Source organism: Tinamus guttatus, unplaced genomic scaffold (assembly GCF_059628265.1).
Source record: "Tinamus guttatus ecotype Peru unplaced genomic scaffold, ASM5962826v1 Tinamus_guttatus_pri_ptg000190l, whole genome shotgun sequence".
NCBI classification, from domain to species: Eukaryota; Metazoa; Chordata; class Aves; order Tinamiformes; family Tinamidae; genus Tinamus; species Tinamus guttatus.
In genome coordinates this window covers 1,003,534-1,024,783 of record NW_028288724.1, presented here as the reverse complement: position 1 = coordinate 1,024,783, position 21,250 = coordinate 1,003,534, and the positions used below count along the sequence as shown (strand labels likewise).

General features: G+C 54.7%; 1 protein-coding gene across 1 annotated transcript; it reads right to left on the bottom strand.

Moving 5' to 3' along the window:
• Positions 1–252: 252 nt before the first annotated feature.
• On the bottom strand, positions 253–15,353 carry LOC104569219 (antigen WC1.1-like). The gene is made up of 21 exons (XM_088523487.1): positions 15,235–15,353; positions 14,139–14,444; positions 12,803–13,111; positions 12,262–12,567; positions 10,917–11,234; positions 10,521–10,835; positions 9,781–10,095; positions 8,969–9,283; positions 7,647–7,955; positions 7,106–7,411; positions 5,772–6,089; positions 5,376–5,690; positions 4,636–4,950; positions 3,889–3,951; positions 3,491–3,805; positions 3,119–3,154; positions 2,694–2,831; positions 1,856–1,951; positions 1,347–1,424; positions 755–907; positions 253–434 (listed from the first exon to the last, which is right to left on the bottom strand). The coding sequence occupies exons 1-21, from the start codon at positions 15,299–15,301 to the stop codon at positions 253–255; spliced, it is 4,875 nt and encodes a 1,624-aa protein (XP_088379613.1). The 5' UTR covers positions 15,302–15,353.
• Between the last annotated feature and the right edge of the window lie 5,897 nt (positions 15,354–21,250).

Below are 21,250 nucleotides of genomic sequence, written 5' to 3'. Positions count from 1 at the left end.
GCCTGTCTCAGAGCCTGCTCTTCCCAAGATGTTCCCCTTCCCCACTGCTGGTTCATGGTGCTTCGCCTTCCCTGATCACCTTTCGGGAGACATCCAACACCTGGGGAGGGAAACACAATCTCTGGGTCAAACTCCCACATGGTTTTAATAAGAACAAATAGCAATGCATGTGATAAAAGTAGAGAAATGATAAGAGAGGAAATGCCCAGCTCTTCTGCTACTAGTAGCAGAAGGGAGATGGGACTCTGTCACTCATGGCTCTCCAAGCTGCACAGAGCTCTCTTCTGTCCCAGCTGCACCCAACCTCATGGCAGTGATGGGCTCTCTCAGACCGGGATTCAGGGATAGTCTGGCACCAGGGTCCAGTCTCACAGCCTTGGTGTCCTCATGAGGATGTGCCAGGGACGCCCCTTCAGCATCATCATACGCTGTGTCTGTGAAGGGAAAGGATGGGGCAGCTCTGACTGTTCTGGGAGCTCTGGCACTCCCCCAGCAGCGCACGTTCCCCGCTGCAAGCAGCAAGGCCAGTGCATTGCAGTTTGCCCCACACACATTCTAGGCTGTAAATCCCCTTCCTCCCTGTCTCTCACTGCCTGAGACCTTCAGTCCCCTGATCCCACCCCATTCTCCTCACCAGGAAAACTCCTGGGGCAGGTTCCCTTCCCATGCTGGGAGGTGGGGCTCTCAGGCTGCTCCAACTCCCCTGGCACTGGGGACAGCACCCCAGGAGCCAGCAGGTCCATTTCCCCCTCACCTCTCTGTCCCTCCTCAAGCCCATCACTCTCCTCTGCTTCCCTGGGCGCTTCCCAGTCTCGCTGCCCAGGAACAAGATCCTCCTCAGGGTCAAATACTTCTCTGGCATCGTCATAGCCATCTGCTGGGTCACCTCTGGGCAGGACGGGGACCTCTGAAACTAGAGAGGAGCTGGTGAAAACAGGAGCCCTCCCACAGAGCAGAGGAAGGAAGGACACGACGGAACAAAGGACAGAGACACTGGTGTTGGCAGGGCCACAAAAGATCCAGCATCCTGGATCCAGGGGTATGGGAGTGTGTATGAGGCAGTGGGGTACCCTCTCCCCCTGCCACAGGGATAGCAGAGCTGGGGTCTGCACCAGGGCTGGGGACTCCCTGGGACAAACTCAGAGCCTGATGGAGGCAGGGACAAGTTGAGCCCAATAAGGCCCCATTCAGGCACCCATCTCAGTGGGGCACATCCAATTCTTGCCCACACTGCAGAACTCCAGAGTCATTCCTGAAGGCAGGAATGCCCCATCCCAATGGTGACACTCAGTGACACAGCTATGGGGAGGAGAGACCAACCCTTCCCCTGCCTCCTTGCCTATTACCTGGTGCTGACCCAGGAAGCTCCTCACTTTCCCTGGGCTCAGGCTGCAGCTTAGTCAGGGAGCCCTCTGAAGGGGAGCCTGGCAAGAGGAGCAGCGAGTGTTATGGGGGTGAGCCCTGCTGACCCTGTTAATTGTCAGCCCTGCTGGGGATGGGGACCCACCTAGCAAGGACTGCATGGGGAGGAGAGCCCAGGGCTTCTCCTGCTCCCATGGGGCAAACCACATTTCCAAGGGCCTCTCAGAGCTGCCCTGGCCACCCGCTTCCCTTACCCGCCAGGTACAACCTATGGGTACTGGCAGGGAGGAGCTGTGCCCCAGACTGGGATGGGCAGAGCTGGTGGGGAGGAAGCTCCTCACCTGAGCCCAGCATTGGGCTGCTCTCCTGAAGGAACCCGTGACCCCAGCACTGAGGGGACAGTTGGCCTGAGGGCTGCAACAGTCCCATCGTGGCTTAGGACCAGTGGAAAGGGCCCTGCCATGTGCTCCCTCCCAGAACCCACCACACAGACCTGGAGGACTGAACCTCGCCTGCTTCTCCCACACTTGGCTGTAGTCGATCTCCTGGTACACGGCCTCAGAGAAGGGCTCCAGAGACCTCCTGGAAGCTGAGGACATGGGCAGGATCAGCACAGGCACATGGAGAAAGGAGAAGAACCCCAATGTGGGCACCCAGCCCTTCCACCCTAGCCAAACGAGCATTGACCCCACAGCCCAGACCCACTGCTCTGCCCAGGCACCATGGCCAGATCCCCTGTGACAGCAACGGCCCTGTAGAGATGGTCTGGGGCAACGTCACCTCATGCTGTCTCTTCAGAGACAGCCCCCAATGTCCCTTTTGGCCCCAGGTCAGTCCCTGCTCTGACAAGGGAGAAGCTCCCACGGCTCCTCTCCCCAGGGAGCTCCTCGCGGTCTGTCAGATGGGTCCATATCATGGCCCTGCCCTGATCTGGGCGAACAGGGCAGGAAAAAGGGAGCAGCCCAGACACCGACTCCCACTCTGAGAGACCCCCTGCCCTGAGCTCCTCTTGGCACCGCTCCTGCCCCACAGCCTCCCCCAGCGTTGTCCAGAGCACAGCCAGCAGCATCCTTGTATGTTCCCTGCTGCTCCCATCTCCACCATCCCCTCACTGCCTTTTCTTTTCTCCTCCATCACCATCTCCTCCTGCATCAACACTCCCACAACTCCTGCTTGCAGGTGTCCCACAGACAGACAGTGAAGGAACAGGGAATAGGGCAGGAGGCAGCACCCACACCACAGCCCTCTCTGTGCTGTCATACACACCCCACAGCCCCCACAGCGCTGCTAAGAGGCATCGTCCACCCTGGCACCACTGAGGAAGGACCCACCTCTGCGCTGAGCCCTGGCTCTTTGCACTTGCCCTGCCAGGAGGGCCAGGAGCAGGCAGAGCAGGGCCCCCAGGACGATGCAGATGACAACAGGCACGGAGACTCCCCCGGTCTCCCTCACACGCCTCTGGGCAGGATCTGCATGGGTAGCAACATGGATGAGGCAGGTCCTTGCCTAGGGCACGTGGGGGCCTAGGGACACCCCAGTCCTGACCCCTCACACATGGCAGGGCTGGGGGGGCCCTGTGCTGAGTCGTGGGGCAGCTCTCACACTGCTGGGTGACTCACAGCCCTCCACAAAGTCACCCACTCTCACCCCGGGCCTCCTCTCTGGGGCCCTGCACCCCAGCACAGGCCCCTTCCCTCGGGCTGCACGTCACAGCCTGGCCCCAGGGAGACCCAACCCAGGGAGAAGGGCAGGTTACCTGCTCGCAGGGCTGGTGTTGTCATCCTGGGTGCAGCTGCAGAGCAGGGAGAGAGATGTGGCTGTGCCTGTGGATGTCCCCTCCAAGTGCCATCAGAACAGTCCTTCTCTGTATGCCCGTGACAGGCCCTGGGCTCTCTGTTCTGGGCCATGGGGAGGACAGCACTGGCAGCCCAGGACAGGCATTTGGGGGGCTGCAGAACCCCACAGGCAGAGGCCTGAGGACACCCTGCCCCACAACAGCTGCTCCCCACCTGGCACCAGGCACCCAACCTCTGCAGGGACATCCTTGCTCTGAGGAGCCCTGGGGCCCTAGGAAAGCCCAGCTGGGAACACATCCCCCCAAACAAGGGGACCAAGCACTACCACTCACCGGAGCAATTTACAGCAGCATCTTCCTTGTGCTGGCAGGTACCGCTGTTCCCACACTGCACCTTGCAGTCCCAGAGAGACCGCTCCGTCCCTCTGCACTCCACTTGATGCAGCCAGATGGGACCTGTCCCCTCCCCAAATGCAGCCTCCCCCAGGGCAGACATGGCAGGGCCACAGCCCAGCTGCCTGCAGGCCACCTCAGCATCCTTCATGTCCCAGGAGTCATCGCACACCGTCCCCCAGGCGCCGTGGTGCCAAACCTCCACTCTGCCCGAGCAGCCGTCCTCTCCTCCCACAGCACGAATCTTCTCCATCTCTGGAAAACACAGAACCCTCCATGTCACTGGGGTAGCTGAGAGAGCCTGGCCAGGCGAGAAAGGCATAGGGAGCAGCAGTTACCTGTGCAGCTCGTAGAGTTGGGGCACTCTGCTGCTATGGATGGAGGGGTTTCTGGTCGTCTCCCTGTAGAAGGAAACGCTACAGTGAAGGAAGGGACTGCTTCATGGGGGTCATGTGGACAGGATCAGGACTGACCTTTACTTGAACCTCCCAGCACCTCCCACTGCTCATGGACAAAGCTGAACCCCTCGATAATGCAGTGTATAACAGTGCTGAGCTCCAGGGTTACCCTGGCTGCTCACCCCAAAAGGTTCCCTGGTTAGCAGAGGAGCAGGAGCATGGCCCCAGAGGGAGACTGTTCTGAGCTTTGATGTCAGCACTGCCCTGGGCACGGCCCGGTTCCTACATAACCTTGAGTCACCAGCACCGCATTCTCTCTCCCCCTTCCCATTCCCTCAGCAAACCATGGACATGAGTGGAATGCTCTGCATGGACTTCCAAAGCTAAAAGGTGATTGTCTGGGCCATGTGTATGGGCAGCAGAGAGCAACTGGCACCTCCGAGAGGTGTCCAAGGTGAGGTAGAAGAGACCACCAAGGTGAGGTGGAGGGTACATGTGCCTCTTCCCCTCGTTGGCCATGTGGGTAGCTCAGGGCAGCTACTGCTCCTGAATATGTTGTATTTGTGTCATTGACAGCAGAATGGTCTGATATGGAAAGTAAAAGCCACTCCAGACCCCTTCTCAACATTGTGCCTTGCTGAACAGGGAGCTGCTGTGAGCTTTGTGACCACGTGGATCCAGTATTACCATTGCAGGTGATGTGGGTCTCTTCTCGTTGGTCATCACAGGACTGTGGGTTCCAGGGAGCAGAGGGGCACTGCCAAAAGGAGCTGTTCCTCTTCCCACACTCAACACGATCCAGCCATGTGTGGCCAGATACCTTGCCATATGGCAGGCCTGTTTCAAGGAACCCTCCGTCTCCACAGCCCAGCTGTTTGCACACCAGAGACGCGGTGCTCGGAGTCATGGAGTTGGAGCAAACACTCCCCCAAGTCCCATTGTAGAAAACCTGCAGGCGCCCAGAGCAGCCATCACTGTTCTCCAGCCTCAAGGCCATAGACTCTGGAAGGAAAAACACAAAGCTGGGGGGAACAAGTTGGTCCTGGAGTGAGCAGAGAGAAACATAACAACAATTCCCCAGGGCGTTCTATGGCATCCATGAGTAGGGAGGGTTATTCTAAGAAGCAGGGACTCTTCTAGACATCCCAGGGCTCAGATAGTCAGAGGGCACTGCCAGCAAGACACTGTTTTATCAAGGGAGCAGAGAGAAGCATCCAGTGTGCAGCACTACCTTCCCCCCTCCACTCTGTGGGGACACCTGAGCTCTCCCTATAGCCCTGAGTAGATCCAGTGGGGACTGTGCATGGGTGTCCCCAGGACCAGACAGGAAGGGGGTTCAGGGTAGCCAGGGGCAGTTCCACCCTGACCAGCTTCTCCCTCGTTCCCTCATGAAGCACCAGGCTCCCACCACCACTGCCCACACAGACCTGAGCAGACAACTCCTGCATCCTCTTTATGCCTGCAGTTGTGCTGCCCCCAGGGCCTGGCCGGGCAGTCCCAGAGAGCAGCTTCATCCCCGGAGCAGTTCACGTCGTCCAGCCAGATCTGCCCAGAGCCTTCCCCGTAATGAGCAGAGACAGTGAAATTCACAGCCACCCCGCAGCCCAGCTGGCGGCAAACAACGGTGGCGTCCAGCAGGTCCCAGGAGTCGTCACAGACGGTCCCCCAGGTGCCGTTGTAGTAGATCTCCACTCTCCCAGCACAGCGCCCTGCCCTGTGCACCAGCCGGACCTGCCGGCTCCCTGCACCCAGGAGAGACCCGTCTGTCAGGGGCTCGCAGCCCTGGGGAGCACAGCACATTGGGGACCGTCAGAGCAACTCACCCGAGCAAACCACGCCCACGTCCTCGGCAATTCCTGCAGGCACTGCCGCAGGCACGGAGATGTTGCAGAGGGTCAGATGAGTCTCCTTCCCTGCACACTGGACCCTTCTCAACCCCACAGGGCCCGTCCCTCGCTCAGGCTTTGGTGGGTTGTAGGCTTGCTCTGCCTCTCCGCACTGGAGCTGCCTGCACACCACGCTGGCATCGTTCAGGTCCCACTGGTCATCCAGGACGCGGGCCCACGTCCCATTCAGGGGCATCTCCACTCGCCCGTCACAGCGGCTCCCTCCACCCACCAGCCGCAGGGATCCAGAGAGTCCTGCTCAGAGAGAGAGGAAATGTCTTGAACCCTGCCTTATGTCTCCCATTTCTCATGCCCTTGGACATCCTGGAGCTCACCTATCCAGCTCACAGTGAGGAGCTCAAGGATGGGAGTTCTCCAAGGTGTTTTGTTTTCCAGGCCCTAAACCTTGTTGAGTTCTAATATCATCTCAGTGACAGAAATGGGAAAGCATTGGAGGTCAAGTCAAACCCCAGAACCACCAGGTATGTCCTTAAGGATGAATACAGAGCAGCTTCAGTAAGAGGAAGTGGTGGCCTGTACAAGGGTGAGGATGAGCAGTAGCCCTGCTCCATCTCCAAGCTGGGACTGGCTGCTGCTGAGACAGATCTGCCCTTCTACATCCCTGTGGATCTGGGATGCGGAGCTTGCATCCTTAGCAAGAAGCAGAGGGATGAGGGCCTTTCTTACAAAACAGGACAAGTCTGAGGTTCATACTGACAAGGAGCAAGGGCAAATCCCAGGGCCAAGGTGCTGCTCAGCCTCAGGGATTGGACTAGATGATCTCTGAAGGTCCCTTCCAACCTTAAGAATTCTGTGATCCTATGATTGCTCCTGCTGGGCGCGCTCATGGCAGATTCTGCGGGCAGTTTGACCAGGGTCTACAGGTCTGCTCTCTGGTCTGGGATGGGATATGGGCTGCAGGAGGGAGCAGAGGATCTTTGACAGCTACAGGGCATCGAGCTGTGTCCCACAGTTCCCTCCTGGGCCTGGGTCCCAGGAGAGAGTAGAAGAGCCCAGGCCTGGTGGTACCCCCAGGGCCTGAACCAGATGCCCTGGAGTGGCAGAGATGCCTGCTCCCTGCTCAGCTCTCATCCCCGCCAAGGAAACGTGATCTGCATGAACAGGCAAAACTCTCTGAATCCCTCCAAAGGAACCCAAAGTTTCTGGAGCAGGAAATTCAGATTGTCATTGACAGACACTCCCCTGCTTTGCGTTTCTATGTCACACATAGGGTGCAAGTTGAGTTAATCCTCCATTTTCCTTGAACTCACCTGAGCAAAAAACACCAGCAATGTTGTCAGGTGAGCATGGGGACACCCCCAGAGCAGTCACAGGGCACTGTCCCAAATGGGATTCGGTCCCATTACAGTGGAAAGTATCTCTCCAGACAGGACCAGTTCCTCTCCCAAAGTGCCCTCCTGCAGGAATGGACTCAGCAAATCCACAGTTGAGTTGTTGACAGAGAACATGAGCATCGGAGATGTCCCAGCCAGAATCACAGAGGGTTCCCCAGGTCCCCTCCACCTCGATCTCCACTCGCCCGGAACACGCCGTGCTGCCATTCACCAGCCTGAATCCTGTGTAGTCCGGGGAAAAAGGAGGGAAAGTGGGGATGGTTTTGTGCTCTTGTACCCTCGGGTACTAGAGGAAATGCCAAGGGGATAGCAGCCCTTTCTGCTCCTTCTAAATCATTTTAAGATTACAGAAAACAACTCCACCTCACCAGTATTCTAACCACGCTCAGCCCTTCTCCCCTGTATCTTAGCACATAGCTTATGTATGGCATTTCACACCGCCTCCCCAAATGCTCACGTGTGCAGGTGACACCAGCGTAGTTGGCATGGCTGCAGGTCTGGCTGCTGAGGGACCTCTTGGGGCAGGACGAGAGGAAGGGCTCATTCCCCACACACTGCAGCTCTCCATCCCAAATGGGACTGACCCCCTCTCCAAAGTGAGCTCCCCCATGGATGGACAGGGCAGTGCCACACTTCAACTCCCTGCAGATAATGTCAGCAGCTTTCACACCGAAGTGTGAGTCACAGACTGTTTTCCAGTGGTCTCCATCTCTGATCTCCACACGTCCTGAGCAGAGGCTGTTTCCTCCAACCAGTCGAACAAATCCTGGGGGAAAAAAAAAATAAAAAAAAACCCACAATGACAGGGAGTTGCAACAGGCTTCAGGCAGTTACACAGCAGCCACATCCAAAGGGTTCCATTAATGTCAAACAGCAGCTCTCAGTAGGTTTTGACGACAGAAACCATTCAACATCCCCTGCACCTCTTCTCACATCCACACAGTGCTCTGGAGCTTGTCTCAATCACAGACCGAAAAGCACAGGCACCACTCAGGGAAACGCTGCTGGCCCAGAGGCTGCCTCACTGCCCAGGACAGGTCCCCAGCACCACAGCCCTAACGGCTGCTGCAGCCTGTTCAGCCCTGCAGAGCTCAGAGCTAGACTGGGAAATTGCCTCAGCAGCCCTAAATGCTCCCTCTTTCCTGGGTATCCTGCACTGTTGGGACTGTCAGTGACACGGACGCAGCAGGACCAGTCTGAGCCTGTGATGATGTGGGAAGGAGCAGCCAGCAGCACAGACACCAACCCAGAGCTCATGGGGGACTGATCCTTGTGGGGTGGCCCTGGACAAGGAATGCGCTGCTCATTGTCCTGCTTCTCTGCCCTAGGCTCTGCTCCTGTCTCCTCTGAAAAGCCCCTTTGGGTCAGCCAAGGAACTCCTGTCTGTGAGGGGAATGATTCCAGGAGCCTTCGCTGTCTCGTACCACTTCCCTAGCCATGGGGTGCGAGGCAAGTCATCCTGAGGTGTGAGGCACAGGGACACCCAGCGCTGCGAGAAATGTCCTGAAAGAACCTGAGGAGATTGATGGAGACCTAGACCCTGTAGGGCAGGGTGGGGAATTCATCTCCTAGCCTGAGGCACCAACTGATCATGGGATGAGCCCCCAGGACCTTGATGGCATCTGTGCAACCTGTGGTGGGCTCACCTGTGCCTTTCCCCAGGGACAGCAGCAGCAACAGCCGCAGATGGGCAGTGAGAGTTACCCACACATTACTCCTTCAGGGCACAGCCTGCTTAGTCCCCTGACCCCAGAGGTGGGGAACTGGATGAGTCCTTACCTGAACAAACAACTCCGGCGTCCTCACTATGATCGCAGTCATGGTTTCCCCAACCACCATGTGTGCACTCAGACAAGGCAGTCTCGGTGCCTTGACAGCCTACAGAGTCTAGCCAAATTGAGCCTGATCCTGGCCCAAAATATCCGTTCTGAGGGGCTTGGAGAGCAAATCCACAGTCCAGCTGCTTACAAATTACAGCAGCATCTTCCATGTCCCAGTAATCATCACACACGGTCCCCCATTGGCCTTGGTGTTCCACCTCCACTCTTCCAGCACAGCGGCTGTCTCCATCCTCCAGCCTCACCTCCGCAGAACCTTCAAACACAGACACGGGGCCAGTTAGGAGGGCACTGAAGGAGACTGTTCTGAGCTCCCGTGTCAGCACTGCCCTGGGCACGGCCCGGTTCCTACATAACCTTGAGTCACCAGCACCGCATTCTCTCTCCCCCTTCCCATTCCCTCAGCAAACCATGGACATGAGTGGAATGCTCTGCATGGACTTCCAAAGCTAAAAGGTGATTGTCTGGGCCATGTGTATGGGCAGCAGAGAGCAACTGGCACCTCCGAGAGGTGTCCAAGGTGAGGTAGAAGAGACCACCAAGGTGAGGTGGAGGGTACATGTGCCTCTTCCCCTCGTTGGCCATGTGGGTAGCTCAGGGCAGCTACTGCTCCTGAATATGTTGTATTTGTGTCATTGACAGCAGAATGGTCTGATATGGAAAGTAAAAGCCACTCCAGACCCCTTCTCAACATTGTGCCTTGCTGAACAGGGAGCTGCTGTGAGCTTTGTGACCACGTGGATCCAGTATTACCATTGCAGGTGATGTGGGTCTCTTCTCGTTGGTCATCACAGGACTGTGGGTTCCAGGGAGCAGAGGGGCACTGCCAAAAGGAGCTGTTCCTCTTCCCACACTCAACACGATCCAGCCATGTGTGGCCAGATACCTTGCCATATGGCAGGCCTGTTTCAAGGAACCCTCCAAATCCACAGCCCAGCTGTTTGCACACCAGAGACACGGTGCTCGGAGTCATGGAGTTGGAGCAAACACTCCCCCATGTCCCGTTGTAGAAAACCTGCAGGCGCCCAGAGCAGCCATCACTGTTCTCCAGCCTCAAGGCCATAGACTCTGGAAGGAAAAACACAAAGCTGGGGGGAACAAGTTGGTCCTGGAGTGAGCAGAGAGAAACATAACAACAATTCCCCAGGGCGTTCTATGGCATCCATGAGTAAGGAGGGTTATTCTAAGAAGCAGGGACTCTTCTAGACATCCCAGGGCTCAGATAGTCAGAGGGCACTGCCAGCAAGACACTGTTTTACCAAGGGAGCAGAGAGAAGCATCCAGTGTGCAGTACTACCTTCCCCCCTCCACTCTGTGGGGACACCTGAGTTCTCCCTATAGCCCTGAGTAGATCCAGTGGGGACTGTGCATGGGTGTCCCCAGGACCAGACAGGAAGGGGATTCAGGGTAGCCAGGGGCAGTTCCACCCTGTCCAGCTTCGACCTTCTCCCCTGATGAAGTACCAGGCTCCCACCACCACTGCCCACACAGACCTGAGCAGACAACTCCTGCATCCTCTTTGTGCCTGCAGTTGTGCTGCCCCCAGGGCCTGGCCGGGCAGTCCCAGAGAGCAGCTTCATCCCCGGAGCAGTTCACATCATCCAGCCAGATCTGCCCAGAGCCTTCCCCGTAATGAGCAGAACCAGTGAAATTCACAGCCACCCCGCAGCCCAGCTGGCGGCAAACAACGGTGGCGTCCAGCAGGTCCCAGGAGTCGTCACAGACGGTCCCCCAGGTGCCGTTGTAGTAGATCTCCACTCTCCCAGCACAGCGCCCTGCCCTGTGCACCAGCTGGACCCGCCGGCTCCCTGCACCCAGGAGAAACCCGGCTGTCAGGGGCTCGCAGCCCTGCGGAGCACAGCACATTGGGGACCGTCAGAGCAACTCACCCGAGCAAACCACGCCCACGTCCTCGGCAATTCCTGCAGGCACTGCCGCAGGCAGGGAGGTGTTGCAGAGGGTCAGATGAGTCTCCTTCCCTGCACACTGGACCCTTCTCAGCCCCACAGGGCCCGTCCCTCGCTCAGGCTTTGGTGGGTTGTAGGCTTGCTCTGCCTCTCCGCACTGGAGCTGCCTGCACACCACGCTGGCATCGTTCAGGTCCCACTGGTCATCCAGGACGCGGACCCACGTCCCATTCAGGGGCATCTCCAATCGCCCATCACAGCGGCTCCCTCCACCAACCAGCCGCAGGGATCTAGAGAGCCCTGCACAGAGAGAGACGAAATGTCCTGAACTCTGCCTTATGTCTCCCATTTCTCATGCCCTTGGACATGCTGGAGCTCACCTATCCATATCCACCTCACAGTGAGGAGCTCAAGGATGGGAGTTCTCCAAGGGATTTTGTTTTCCGGACCCTAAACCTTGCTGAGTTCTAGTATCATCTCAGTGACAGAAATGGGAAAGCATTGGAGGTCAAGCCAAACCCCATAACCACCAGATAAGTGCTTAAGGATGAATCCAGAGCAGCTTCAGCAAGAGGAAGTGGTGGCCTGTACAAGACCTGGGTGCGGGTGAGCAGTAGCCTTGTTCCATCTCCAAACTGGGACTGGCTGCCGCTGGGACAGCTCTGCCCTTCTACATCCCTGTGGATCTGGGATGTGGAGCTTGCGTCCTTAGCAAGAAGCAGAGGAATGAGGGCCTTTCTTACAAAACAGGACAAGTCTGAGGTTCATACTGACAAGGAGCAAGGGCAAATCCCAGGGCCAAGGTGCTGCTCAGCCTCAGGGATTGGACTAGATGATCTCTGAAGGTCCCTTCCAACCTTAAGAATTCTGTGATCCTATGATTGCTCCTGCTGGGCGCGCTCATGGCAGATTCTGCGGGCAGTTTGACCAGGGTCTACAGGTCTGCTCTCTGGTCTGGGATGGGGTATGGGCTGCAGGAGGGAGCAGAGGATCTTTGACAGCTACAGGGCATCGAGCTGTGTCCCACAGTTCCCTCCTGGGCCTGGGTCCCAGGAGAGAGTAGAAGAGCCCAGGCCTGGTGGTACCCCCAGGGCCTGAACCAGATGCCCTGGAGTGGCAGAGATGCCTGCTCCCTGCTCAGCTCTCATCCCCGCCAAGGAAACGTGATCTGCATGAACAGGCAAAACTCTCTGAATCCTTCCAAAGGAACCCAAAGTTTCTGGAGCAGGAAATTCAGATTGTCATTGACAGACACTCCCCTGCTTTGCGTTTCTATGTCACACATAGGGTGCAAGTTGAGTTAATCCTCCATTTTCCTTGAACTCACCTGAGCAAAAAACACCAGCAATGTTGTCAGGTGAGCATGGGGACACCCCCAGAGCAGTCACAGGGCACTGTCCCAAATGGGATTCGGTCCCATTACAGTGGAAAGTATCTCTCCAGACAGGACCAGTTCCTCTCCCAAAGTGCCCTCCTGCAGGAATGGACTCAGCAAATCCACAGTTGAGTTGTTGACAGAGAACATGAGCATCGGAGATGTCCCAGCCAGAATCACAGAGGGTTCCCCAGGTCCCCTCCACCTCGATCTCCACTCGCCCGGAACACGCCGTGCTGCCATTCACCAGCCTGAATCCTGTGTAGTCCGGGGAAAAAGGAGGGAAAGTGGGGATGGTTTTGTGCTCTTGTACCCTCGGGTACTAGAGGAAATGCCAAGGGGATAGCAGCCCTTTCTGCTCCTTCTAAATCATTTTAAGATTAGAGAAAACAACTCCACCTCACCAGTATTCTAACCACGCTCAGCCCTTCTCCCCTGTATCTTAGCACATAGCTTATGCATGGCATTTCACACCGCCTCCCCAAATGCTCACGTGTGCAGGTGACACCAGCGTAGTTGGCATGGCTGCAGGTCTGGTTGCTGAGGGACCTCTTGGGGCAGGATGAGAGGAAAGGCTCATTCCCCACACACTGCAGCTCTCCATCCCAAATGGGACTGACCCCCTCTCCAAAGTGAGCTCCCCCATGGATGGACAGGGCAGTGCCACACTTCAACTCCCTGCAGATAATGTCAGCAGCTTTCACACCGAAGTGTGAGTCACAGACTGTTCTCCACTGGTCTCTATCTCTGATCTCCACACGTCCTGAGCAGAGGCTGTTTCCTCCAACCAGTTGAACAAATCCTGGGGGAAAAAAAAAATAAAAATAAACCCCCACAATGAGAGGGAGTTGCAACAGGCTTCGGACAGTTACATAGCAGCCACATCCAAAGGGTTCCATTAATGTCAAACAGCAGCTCTCAGTAGGTTTTGACGACAGAAACCATTCAACATCCCCTGCACCTCTTCTCACATCCACACAGTGCTCTGGAGCTTGTCTCAATCACAGACCGAAAAGCACAGGCACCACTCAGGGAAACGCTGCTGGCCCAGAGGTTGCCTCACTGCCCAGGACAGGTCCCCAGCACCACAGCCCTAACGGCTGCTGCAGCCTGTTCAGCCCTGCAGAGCTCAGAGCTAGACTGGGAAATTGCCTCAGCAGCCCTAAATGCTCCCTCTTTCCTGGGTATCCTGCACTGTTGGGACTGTCAGTGACACGGACGCAGCAGGACCAGCCTGAGCCTGTGATGATGTGGGAAGGAGCAGCCAGCAGCACAGACACCAACCCAGAGCTCATGGGGGACTGATCCTTGTGGGGTGGCCCTGGACAAGGAATGCCCTGCTCATTGTCCTGCTTCTCTGCCCTAGGCTCTGCTCCTGTCTCCTCTGAAAAGCCCCTTTGGGTCAGCCAAGGAACTCCTGTCTGTGAGGGGAATGATTCCAGGAGCCTTCGCTGTCTCGTACCACTTCCCTGGCCATGGGGTGCCAAGCAAGTCATCCTGAGGTGTGGGGCACAGGGACACCCAGCGCTGCGAGAAATGTCCTGAAAGAACCTGAGGAGATTGATGGAGACCTAGACCCTGTAGGGCAGGGTGGGGAATTCATCTCCTAGCCTGAGGCACCAACGGATCGTGGGATGAGCCCCCAGGACCTTGATGGCATCTGTGCACCCTATGGTGGGCTCACCTGTGCCTTTCCCCAGGGACAGCAGCAGCAACAGCCGCAGATGGGCAGTGAGAGTTACCCACACATTACTCCTTCAGGGCACAGCCTGCTTAGTCCCCTGATCCCAGGCCTGACCCCAGAGGTGGGGAACTGGATGAGTCCTTACCTGAACAAACAACTCCGGCGTCCTCACTATGATCACAGTCATGGTTACCCCAACCATCATGTGCGCACTCAGACAAGGCAGTCTCATTGCCCTGACAGCCTACAGAGTCCAGCCATATTGGGTCAGATCCTGGCCCAAAATACCCATCCCGGACAAAAGATCCACAGTCCAGCTGCTTACAAACTACAGCAGCATCTTCCATGTCCCAGTAATCATCACACACAGTCCCCCACTGGTCCTGGTGTTTCACCTCCACTCTCCCAGCACAGTGGTTGTCTCCATCCTCCAGCCTCACCTCTGCAGCACCTTCAAACACAGACACGGGGCCAGTTAGGAGGGCACCATCCGCAGCACAGTGACTGTGTAGGGTCCTAGGGCTGAGTCCCTGGCCCTGGGTTGTGAGCCCTCTCCCCTCTGTGCTCTTGGGATGCCCAGGGACCCAGTTTCTCTGCCCCCACCCACAATGGCGGGTGGGCACCCATCTCCTCAGAGTCCACTCACTTGCTTTCAGGGCTTTACAGGTCCCCAGGGAACACCAAGATGATCTCCATCTTCCATCCCAACCCTCATTCCCTCCTCACCTATGGGGAAGAGCTCCATCCCTGCCCTTGGACAGGGCCCTTGTAAAAGGCACCTCTCTGCTGCAGGGTAAGCACAACAAGCCTCTTGGTCTCCTGTTCTCTGCATGGCACAAACTGCCCCTCCTCGGGCCAGGCAACCCTGGCCCCGGGGCAGTGAACAGCACAGAAACCCTCCTGGCAACCCCGGGGCTGGCTGTGCCCTAGGATCACTGAGTGCTGCAGTCACCAGCAGAGTCAGCACCAGCTCCAGGGGCACAGTGCTGGGGGAACAGGATGTCCCCAGAGGGTGGCAAGGACGAGGTGTCTATAACACCCGGGCACTGACTGCCAGAAGCACAGGAGCCCTGGAAGCACCAATACCCTTCTCCCACCCAGAGGTCCACAGGGTCTTGACTTGAGCACTTCTAACCCTTGTCTCACTGCTCTGAGGAAAGATCCACCATTTCCAGAGGGATCCCAATGACCCCACTGCTGTTCCTTGCTCCATGCCCAGAGGTTAGGGAACAGGCACTTACCCCAGCACAGCTGCACCCAGACGAGCAGCCACAGCACCCAAGAAATGCGGAGTCCCTCTGCCTCCATCCGCAGCCTCCTGCCCTGACGGCACTGCCCTGATGCACCTTGTCCCTGCCAAAAATCCTGGGGAACTTGTGCAGGGCAAAAAAGATGGGAGGCAAATATATATCTGCAGGTGCTGGCCCAGCTCCCCAGCGAGCCAATCGAAGGAGCAGGCACCTTTTTAGACGTTATCGGGGGTAATCTCCCTTCTGACACAACCTAGCCCTCCAATGAACTTCTCGAGCGCTGTTTATGACCATATATGTGGCACGGCTCCACTGCGGATGTCATGGCCACTGCTCTGGGGCATCATCCTGGGGCCTATCTGAGTGGGACAGGGCAGATCATGAAGGGAAATGGGTCTGTCACACTTTGTATTCCACTCAGGTGACTGGGAACTTTGGGGATCTCACATGCTGTGTTTGCCCGAGTGCCCAAAGTGCAAGTGTCCATTTTCCCTCACACCATAAGAACTGTGGAGTTGGGATTGTCCCTGGGATGGGCTGTGTCAGGAAGGGAAGGAAGGAGGAACAGCCCCTGATCCTGCTATAGCCCCTCTGAGCTGGGAGCAGCAGCAGTGAAAGGTCTCTTTGCCATGGCCAGAGACACATCCCATGAGTGCATTCTCGTCCATCCCTTCTTGGACAGCCTGGTGCTGGTGCTTTGGTCAGGAGAAGGGAGCTGGGACATTTCACTCCTCTGACATCAGACAGGGCAGCCCAGGCATTCAGAGCCCCCCAGCTCTCACAGTGTTCACCCAAGAGCCCGTTATTCCCTTGCCGGGGCTGATCGGCAGATCAAAGCCTCGCCTGCAGGTGCACAAACCACAGCCCACGTGACCTCGGCAGCCTGCGCCGTGCTCTCCCTGCAGCAGCGACCGAACCAGGAAGACAGTGGTTTCTCTCTGGGCTCAGTGCCCCAAGCAGTGTCACTGCATGTAGCCACTGTGGCAGCTCCAGGACCTGCTCCCAGGGATTGGGCTGCAGGGGCAGCTCCTGTTGCCTTTGCACTCATGGGTGCTGGGTGCAAGTCCTAGAAGTGCAGTGCAATTTCTCATCAGTGATGCTGCGTCTCACTCCACCTGCTGCTGCTGCACACTTTCATACATTTCCATTACATTAGGCTTTCATGTATGGTTATGTATTTTACTTTTTTAACAGAACAAGTGCTCTTTTTTATTGAGAAATGCTGGGCATTTTATTAGATACTTCAAATATTTTTGTGTCTTTCTTTTCTTTTTAGCACCTTACTTTAAAATGCTTTCATGGGATGCTATTCTTATCCTCTCTGGAGCACCCTGCTTTTAGCTTCTTCATCTTCACCTTCCCAGAAAGTCTGTGACTTGGCGGCAGATTGTGAGGTCACTGCTGCTTGAGTGCCTGATAGGCCAGCAGCAGGCGCATGGATGGGATATATGCTTCTGAGGTCATTCCAGCTGCAGTAGCTGATGGGTCAGCAGCAGGCTCATGGCTTGGATGCTGATCCTCACGTCAGGGCTCCCTCAGTACCTCACAGGGCAGCAGCAGGTAAATGCCTTGGATGTTGTGAGCTCACTTCCCCCAGAGACCCTGACAGATGAGCAGCAGGCGCATAACTTTTGGTGCTGATTGTGAGGTTGCAGCAGCTGGAATGCCTGATAGGCCAGCAGCAGGCACGTGGCCACGTGGCAGGAGTGTTGACTGTGAGGTCGCAGTCCTGCTGTGAGGACTCAGCATCTGATAGGACACTAGAATGCACATGAGATGGAAGGTGACTGTGAGAATGCACATGAGATGGAAGGTGACTGTGAGGCCACAGCTCCCTGAGTGCCTCATAGGCCAGGCATGGGTACAGGGCTCAGGTGCTGATTTCTTTCTGGTCTTGGCAGGACAGTAGCATGGCCATGGCTTGCAATTGACTGTGAGGTCACTTGTGCTCGAGTACCTCATGGGCAAGGAGCAAGGACATGACTTGCTCACTGACTGTTAACTGGCATGGTGGATGAGGGACACAGTGGGGACAGGACCAGGCAGGGCAGGAGTTTTTATTCCCCCAAAGACTTTGAAAATGGGCTTTCTCACAGCATCCCTTTTCATCATTGCTCATGTTCCCTTTCCACCTTAAGGAAGCAAATTAAGCAGTCCTAAGTGGCTTCACTTTGTTGAATGTTTCCTCTCTCTTGCGCCTATTCTTTTACCAAAAAGAGGCATCTGCGGACATTTTTATCATGCCTTTCTTTGGGGGTGAAATTAACTCTTTCTCCTCCAAGAGCCTTTGCACTCAATTTCCAGTCAGAACATGCTTGGAAACCTCTGACATACTACAGTCCCCAAGGTGATATTAGAGCAGGAGTACACATGGAGAAACCCAGCACAGACAATGCAGGAAAACCAAGCAAGCTCCCTGCTGCCGGACAGGGGTCATTTCCATAGCCCACAAACCCTGGAAATCAGAGATTCCTAACACTGCAGGCCTATGTGCTGCTGGGACAGGGGTGATCTCTCAAAGTCCATTCTTCACCAGGTGCAAGCTCCTGGTCTATCAGGGACCCAAAAAGAGATGTTGTCATAGTCATGTTCTTGCTCCTGGCCTGTAAGCCTCTGAGAAAGAAATTAACCTCACTGTAATTTCTTCAGCCCTAAGACAAATGCCGATGTATCATCTGTTCAGGCAGATGTGATCTCAGAAGCACAGACCTAGTTGTGCTCTGGTAGAAGTGACCTCACAGTCACTTTCCAGCTGCAGCTCTGCTGCTATCCAATCAGTTCTTCATTCAGCAGGGACATCACAAGGAAAACAGGCAAGCCTTCATTCAGCTGCTGGCCCATCAGGTACTCAGGAAGAAAGGACCTCATCAACAGTCAAGCCATGAGGCTTCTGCTGGCTGCTCAGCTACTCACAAGGACTTGCTGTTTTTATCCTGTCAGAGTTCTCATAAACACTGGTGACCTCACTCTCTGTACCCTGACCATGGGGCTGTTGCCACCTGTAGCTCCCCCGGTCTTCCTCCAAGGCTGTGCCAGCTCCTGAACGACCTCCCCAATTCACCTTATGGCTTCCCAAGGCTCAGAGTGAGCAAAACAGCCAACAGACACCAGCTACTACACCAAAAAAAAAAATTAAAAAGAGCTTTTGCCTAGGTCTTACCTACACCTTGGTCTATGACATACTAGGAATCGGAGAAAAGCCTGTGAGTAATTCTTAGCACTAACTTTAATGGGAGGATTGCATGGGAGCAGAGACGATGAAACTGAAGACAGCAGGGCCTCCTGTCCCAGTCCGGGGGTAAGCCTTCCCTCAGCTCCCAACTGCGGTTCCTTCCAAAATACGGCACAAACACAGCAAATCCTCTGCACTTCTCTCGCACTGGCTCCCCAGGAGCTGCTGCAACTCAGGACATGGCCTCCATCCCCCCAGGGCAGCTGCAGCGTGGGCCCTGCCTCCAGGCCCAGGCTGCAGAGGAAGCTGCCCTGCCTGCTGCCAGTGCAGGAAGCTGCCTCACTGCTGGCGTCGCTGCCCGAGGGCTGTTTGCCCCATGCCCTGAGTGAGCAAGCAGCCACACCGCCCTGTGCTGTGCTGTGCTGTGCTGTCCACAGGCACCACGGGCACCGTCCCACATATCTGCGCCCTGCTCTCCTGCCTACTCCGCTCTGTCCTTCTGCTCAGCCTCCCCTCACACAGCTCCTTTCCTGCCTCTTTGCCTTCTGCCTCCTTCCTCTTTTTCTCCTCTCTCTGCTGTCCCCCAGCTCTGGGGATGGTAGCAGTGCCTGGAACCAACCGCCATGGAGCCAGCACTGTGAAACGTTGGGGCACTGCACGTGCTGAGTTCAGCTGGAACTGTCCAGCAGTTTTCAAAGACAATGGGAAGGGAGAGAGGAGAAGAATTGCATTTCTGGGAGAAAAAAGGAATTGGAAGTCATGGGCTGTATCTAAAGAACTCCAAACTGGATGCGAAAATAAAGTTAAAGCGTTGCCACAAGGACATGTAAGATATTTATGCTGTTCAGCTGTACCACTGGTTTCATCTTACCCTATATGCTGTTAACTGTCCCAGATTGCAAATAAACTTCCCACTGATCTCACTTTAGGGTTATGAAACACATTTGTGGACACTGTTTCTCTTTGCCAACATAGCATTGCAGCCTCCTGACAAAAATCCAAGTGACATGACTGAGTTTAGTAGTTCAGAAGAAACAAAAATAGAAATGGAGAAAAGTGACGCAGTGCGGACAACCTGGCCTCCCTTTGCACCTGTGTATTTAACTGATTTCCACATTGAAATAGCAAAGGATTAACATAAGCTTTGTGGTTTAAATGTCAATAGGTGATAACACCTGGAAAGACCTGGTGAGGAGGCAATGTCTGGCAGAGAACATGGAAGCAGCCCCAGTGTGTGAAACTACCCACTGGCCAAATTCCCACCTGGACCAGGCAGGCATATCCAATTTGTCAACAACGTCCGGCTGCTTCTTGGCTTAGCGCAGCTGAGGTAAGGAAATTGTTCTAGCAGATAAAAGGGAGCCCTTGGTTTACATTGGGCAAGTTGCAACTGCTCATCCAACTCATGCGTCCAGCATCCTCCTGTCAGCAACCACCCTGCATGCCTCCCTGGGCTCCCCATGCCACCTGGAGTCCAAGTCTTCTATTAAATCTGTTCTGTTTAACCCCTCACAAATTTTGAGTGTCTCTCTCTGCCAGTATCCACTGCTTTCTTGCCTGCCTTCCTGTCACTGGAGCAAATGCCAACATTGTGTTAAGGTTTTTGTTATGCGCTTTTACCAAGCTCTTGCCAAATTTTATTCCCACGACATAACTCACTGTTGTTTTGATGATCCTGCAAGTTGGAAGGACAAAGATGACTACACAAACCCATATATATATGTGTGTGGGTTTGTGCCCTGCGCATACATATATACATATATATGTATATGTATATATATGTGTGTGTGTTTTATCTAAAAAGATACACAACACTTTATTTGGTCCTTAATGTTTTAAGACATGCTGTGTTTTAAATCAACATACCCAAATACTCTCTGGATGTTTTCTGTGTGGGAAAAAGAAGCTGAGTCAATTTGATCAATGATTACAATGTATTTCATTGGAACTATAATTCCTACTTTTATCTTCGTGCTTTCTTCTTGCACATGTTTATAAAAGCCTCCTTGAATTTTTTTTCTTTCCTCTCCTCTCTGCTGTACATCCACTCACACTTAAAACAGCCAAGGCTGTATAGAAAGACCCAGCACTCTGAAGAGTTTGACACACGTATTTACCTGTTGTAGTCGAGCAGTGTTTCCTTCTGTCTACTAGGCATGTGATGAGACTCATCTTCAAAGAAGCCTCAATACTACTGAATGCATCATCTTTTATGATAGGATTTGTATTGTTTGAAAGACCAAAGATGCTCATTTACCCTGAATAGTCCCTATTCCTCACTTGCACTAGCACAGCTTTGAAATGAGTGCTGATATATATGATCTTGCATTTCTTGTTTTAATGGGAACATGCTATTTGCTTGAAACTTTATCCTACCACACATCTGAGACTGTACCAGTCTCTGCAAAGCACTCTTGAATATTATGATTTGTCTGTTTCTGCAATAGTGAAAACTCCTCCTAAGAAAAATGATTGTCAGGAATGCCTTATGTAGTTCTGCAACACCAAAACAATATATATAATATGTGTATACCTGTATACATTTATATATCATGACAGAGCACTTAGGCAGAACATGGTCACCACATAAGTGCATGAACTATGTGTTACGCACTTCATAAGTACCAGTTGAGAAATCTTGGTATAAAATCAAGAGAAGACTTCAGTATGTGGAAAACAAAACCAAACCAAACCCTGCTTGCATGGATGAACACGGTGATGAATTATTCAGTGGACTCTGGGCTCCATTCTGGATCCATGGCAGCAGGACCTATCATGAGCCCCCCCCACCGAACCCGGCATGGAGGCAGCTCAGGCTTCCCTGGAGAGCTTGAG

What these genes read in the sequence shown, in the direction of transcription:
- LOC104569219 (XM_088523487.1), bottom strand. Translation starts at nt 15,301, where the DNA reads ATGGAGGCAGAGGGACTCCGCATTTCTTGGGTGCTGTGGCTGCTCGTC. An exon ending in CAACTCTACGAGCTGCACAG is followed by an intron (nt 3,806 to 3,888) that starts GTAACTGCTGCT and finishes TGTGTTTTCCAG; the next exon opens with AGATGGAGAAGATTCGTGCT. An exon ending in AGCCAGGGCTCAGCGCAGAG is followed by an intron (nt 1,952 to 2,693) that starts GTGGGTCCTTCC and finishes CCATGTCCTCAG; the next exon opens with CTTCCAGGAGGTCTCTGGAG.